At 38.7% G+C, this 5,068-nt stretch overlaps 1 protein-coding gene across 1 annotated transcript in view; it reads right to left on the bottom strand.

The window, feature by feature from the left end:
• The window catches only part of LOC111658321 (otoferlin), a gene marked incomplete at its 5' end in the record, with an annotated part of 27,825 nt that extends 24,054 nt beyond the window's left edge, over positions 1-3,771 (bottom strand). The window contains 5 exons of the mRNA XM_087175269.1: positions 852-1,038; positions 1,338-1,497; positions 1,709-1,793; positions 2,243-2,305; positions 3,640-3,771. Coding sequence (XP_087031395.1) covers positions 852-1,038; positions 1,338-1,497; positions 1,709-1,793; positions 2,243-2,305; positions 3,640-3,771 — 627 coding nt within the window. The remainder of the gene's footprint in view (positions 1-851; positions 1,039-1,337; positions 1,498-1,708; positions 1,794-2,242; positions 2,306-3,639) is intronic.
• Between the last annotated feature and the right edge of the window lie 1,297 nt (positions 3,772-5,068).

Genomic DNA, 5,068 nt, shown 5'->3' with positions numbered 1-5,068 from the left:
GCAGAAAGCTCATTCAGCAATACAAGTCATTTTTGCAGTGAATCAGGACTCTGTTTTTTGCTCCCCCCAATTAGTTACACTGTTTGCGGCCGATATGGACCGGGGGGATGGACCTCGGGGATGGACCGGGGGGAATGACCGGGGGAATGATTAAAGCAATTCAAGACCCTTTTAATGTACATATGGACATGTAGAAACTGTATTAAGATGCAACTGAAAAAATGGGAATTGTTACAAGGAAACCACAGACATGTAGAGTATTTTGGACCTGTTCACAGATCCAAAAGGAGGATCTTTGGATGGGTGTTTTTATTATCCTCTCAAATACAGGGTAGTATTATATTATTGATCCTAAACCTTATATAACTATAATTGAGTCTGACTCTCCTCAGATTGAAAAACACTGTTTTATCATGTCAGAAATACTGGCTGGAGGATCTCAAACCTAAATGCCTAAAGCTTTCAGGGCACAACCAAAACTTTTACAAGATTTAGCAACCTTTTTTTCTCTCTCTTTTTCTTTCTTTTATTTTCCCTTGATGTTATAAAGTATTTGTGTATGCAACAGATGTAGCCTGGTGTTAATGTTTATATACATATATAATAAGTGAGTTTGAGAAACTGGCTTGCCAGCTGGTTTATATCAATAAACAATTTGAATTCTAAACTTTGTGTACTTTGTCCTTAATTATTTAAAACAATTATTTAAAACTTGGAAATCCACCTACAGTTTCCTGCACTTATGTATTATCAAACGCACTGTGTGTCTTAGGGGAGTAGTTCTAATCCCTCCGGGAGCAACAACAGCTACTAGAAAGTAGCAAAGAACAGCAGGATGTGTAGGGAGTTACTTTCTGCCCAGCAAACTGCACTTGAACGTAGGGGTCCACCAGGTCTCTGTTCTCTCCTATGAAGGCCTTTTTCACATTAGCCATGATGCTGGTGTTCATTTTAGGAAGTCCCTCGGCGCGGTAGATCTTCACATAAAACCTTGCCCACTGCCTCTCTGCTGGGATGCCCTCTGGGAGCAGAAGGTTCCTGGAAGACAGACGACAGCACAACCTCTCATTGCGACACAGGACTGTGACTGAGTTATTGATTACAGCTAATATATACAGTATAGATTTATTATAAGAGTTACTACAACATTTTATGTCTAAATGGAAGAAATTGAGCAGTGAAAACTAAATGCTGTTCAAATTTCAGCCTATAACCTATTATTAACACACACATATACTGTGCTGCAGCTTGTTGAAAACTGTACATATTCTACTCTCCACTGCAAAAAATTTTAAATTTTCAAAATCAATTCAATCTGATCATTTACAACTAATCACCCCTCTATGTCGTCTTCATCAGTCTCGTTGGCCTTGTGTGGAGTCTTGATGTTGTCACCCTTTCCGACCACAGCAATGTCACACTTTATATATCCTTTGCATCCAGCCGTGATATCGTCGGGATCAGACAGGATGGCCCACTTGTGGTAGAACTGGTGTTCTGGGATAGATGTCAATCAATCAATCAATCAATCAATCAATCAATCAATCAATCAATGAAGCAACCAAACAACAGTTTTTATTTATTTTCACTTTACCCCAAACTACAAACTAACTTCATTTTCAGTGTGAAATAGACAGTGCTTTCAAACTATGCACATATGTTATTAGCAGTTATTATGTTCTTATTGGAGCTACAGCTTGTAGTTTACCAGGCTGAGAGTAAACAGTCCCAACATCCATCTTGAAGGTTCCCACCAACGTCCCACTCCGAAGAAGGTTTTTAGAGTGAATCACCTGATTAGACAGAATTGAGAATAACATATTAAATAAAGTTCATAAAGTGCAGCAAATACATAAACCTATGAATGCTACAGGAAGACAGAGGGTTTTCATTTAATGTTAAACAAGAAGCTGCATAATTTCTTCATCCTTTTACATTAAACATAACCAGTGACTCTCATAGATCATTATTTTACCTCATTAATGCAATAACCAGATAATATCTTTTTATGGTGGTAATATCTACTCTTCCCTGTGCTTCAAAGCATTTAAGTTTTATATTATTTTCAGTTATATTTTTTGCAGCAAAATGCTCTAAAATCTAACCTAAAGTGCATGAAAACTCAATAATGTAATGTGACAATTAATCTACCAATAACATGTATCACAGAGGGAGAAAAAAAAGAGTGACAGTTTGTTTAGCTGGACTGTGGTGTGTACTTTTTTGGTTACACATTACTTACTGAGAGCTTGATGATCTTGTCAAACATAACGTGCGGAGGGACATGGAAGTCAAAGACGAAATACTGCAGAGAGTGTAGAAAAGGTTTGTCCGTTAAAATGTATTCACTTATTCCTCCATTGGAGGGGGTGGGGATGAGGGTCAGGGGGTGGGGGGGATGCTTTTGTACATCTTGTATGCTTTAAAATGAGACTCTTTAACCTTATGAATCCTGAGCCACATGTATGTACGCATGTCAGTCTTCTTTCTCTCAAAACCTTGTCCCACTAATCCAAACAGAAACATGTGAAATGTGATGACATTATATTTCTCCGGTGATGAAGAAACCAAAACCAACGGCTGTTTCAACACGAGGACAGAGAGCTCCAAGGACAGTTACCTCAGTCACTCTGGTTTCCAGTTTGTCCACAGGGGATTTTCAGACAAACTAATTAATTATCTAATAATTAAAATAATTAAATAAAATAAAAAAATTAACTAATTAATTTAAGACAAACCGACTCTTCCCTTCCCTGCAGGACACAGCCCACAGTGATTCCCAACACCACTGACTAGCACTTCCAACTGATCTGCTGTTCAGAAACACTTCAGCAACTTCGCTCTAGTTCAGAGTGATATGTGTAATATTTTCATGTCAGTAAATCGTTATTACATTAGACTATCAAAGAGCACAATGACTGATGGCATCTATCCTGCATTTTACTACATTTTAAATCTGCGGATAAATCAGACACTGACTGTGTTCATGTTGAGAAACATCTACTGCCTCCAGCTGTGCTACTGACATGAGGTACATTCAATGGGTGATGACAATTATCCAGATTTTTGGCAACTTTCAAGGCGATATGGTGACGAACAAAACAATGAGCTGAAAGATACTAAAATACTCAGTAGGTGCCCGCTTTCACATACAAGTAGTTATGTGATGTATTGTTATCACAGCCACTCAAATATGCAGTCAAATATATGATTATAGCCACCTCTTAATGTGCAAAACAAGGAATTTTTACAGAATCTAATTAATAATGCATTCATCCTTCAGATTTTGAGGACTGGTATCATTTTTTTTTGGACACTGTATGTACAGTACAATCAACTGTATGTACCACGGAATAATGTTTCTACCTCTATAGTTCAGCCAAATCCTTTTCTCATTGTTCTGGATCTAGTTTCATCCTGCTTCAACAACAAACCTCAGGGGAACCTCAGTGTTTGCCAGAATATGATTTAAGGCAGTTTGAGCCTCCTTAATGCCAGGACTAGAGTGCTGCATCTATTGTTAATGTGGCATGGGAGCAACAATATATGAAGAATATGAAGAGACAGAGTGAAGCTGACATTCAGAGGTAAAAAGGAAGTTAGTTATGTCACATAAAAATGCATCTTAAAGTGTCTCACCTCGTTGTAGTACGGGCAGTTGGTGGACTCCTTCATTGATGTGTACTTCTTGTCATCTCCAATCTCCACACACACCACAGGGTCCATGTTGAGCCCTATCAGCTGCCGAGCCTCGATCACTGTGATGCTGATCTGATGGGAGATATTAACACATTAGATCTGAAAGCTGCAACAAGCTGAGCCTCCTCCAACAGAGAATCAACCAGCAGCAATATTATCGTCATTAATCAAGCAACCGCACAGTAATTACCCTGAGGACAATTCAAAGGCAAACAATCCAAATTGATCTTCCACAGTCTCTAATGATGCCGATTCCAGCCAGTGAGGGCTTTTACCAAATTTCACTATTTCATCCTGTGATTTCACTCTGACCTGCTAAAGGTTTCAGGATTCAAGCAACATCCCTCTGGTTTAATTAGTCTTTAGATGATGAAGAGGAACAGAGAGAAATAAAGAAGAGAGACGGAGAGGATGAGACTGCAACTCACAGTTACACCAAGATTTTACTTGATATGACTTGTGTATAAATGTATTCATGTTTTTAAGTTAAATAGGCCATGAAATTAGGCCACGGGCTTGTACTGGAGGACAGTTACACTGTGTCCACCATTATTCCTTTATTTCTTTTTACTGATGTTGTGATGAATAATTTAGTGTGGCAGTCAACGCAGGCAAACAGCCTGGAGAATAAAGAAAGCTTTTTTTCTGACACATAGTTGGACATAACACCTAAGTAAAACAGAAAATTGCCATTCTTACACTTTCTTACACTGTTTTCATACAGATTAAACAAACAAGCTAAAAACCAAATGTTAATTAGTGAGCTTCAGAGGTGCTGGTAGGCTGATTTTCTTATCTTTGGAAAGAGCCAGGCTAGCTGTTTCTCCCTGTTTCAGCCTTTGTGCTAAGCTAATCAGCTGCAGCTGTAGTCTTATATTAATGGATAGATATAAGAGTGGTATTAATCTTCTCATATAACCATATAAGTGAACAAGCATATTTTCACAAAATGTCTGATATGGGTATGGAGCTGGAGCCAGGAAACTTAGCTTCGCTTAGGATAAAGACTGAAAGCAGGGCGGAATGGACTAGCTCATCTCAGTTCAGAAATCCGTCCACCTCTAAAGCTTACAGATTAACACACTCTATCTTGTTAGTTTAATCCGAATACAAATGTGAAAATGACAGTGTGTGGATTTAGGGGCCTTATCTTCTCTATGTTCTCACACCCGCTAAGAGGGAGCATAAGCATATTACCCAAACTCCAAATGATACTTCTATCTGCCGGTCTTAGAATAATAATTTGCTCTTCCATGGAAGCTACACTTCAGCTTGCACGCACGCACGTACACACACCTACACACACGTACACACACACGTACACACGTACACACACACACACACACACACACACACACACACACACACA

The sequence above is a fragment of the Seriola lalandi genome, unplaced genomic scaffold (genome assembly GCF_002814215.2).
Source record: "Seriola lalandi dorsalis isolate HSWRI2012SDOR001 ecotype SW California unplaced genomic scaffold, Sedor1 jcf7180002054438, whole genome shotgun sequence".
Classification (NCBI taxonomy): Eukaryota; Metazoa; Chordata; class Actinopteri; order Carangiformes; family Carangidae; genus Seriola; species Seriola lalandi.
Note: the sequence above shows the minus strand (reverse complement) of the source record. Positions and strands in the feature narration are given on the sequence as shown.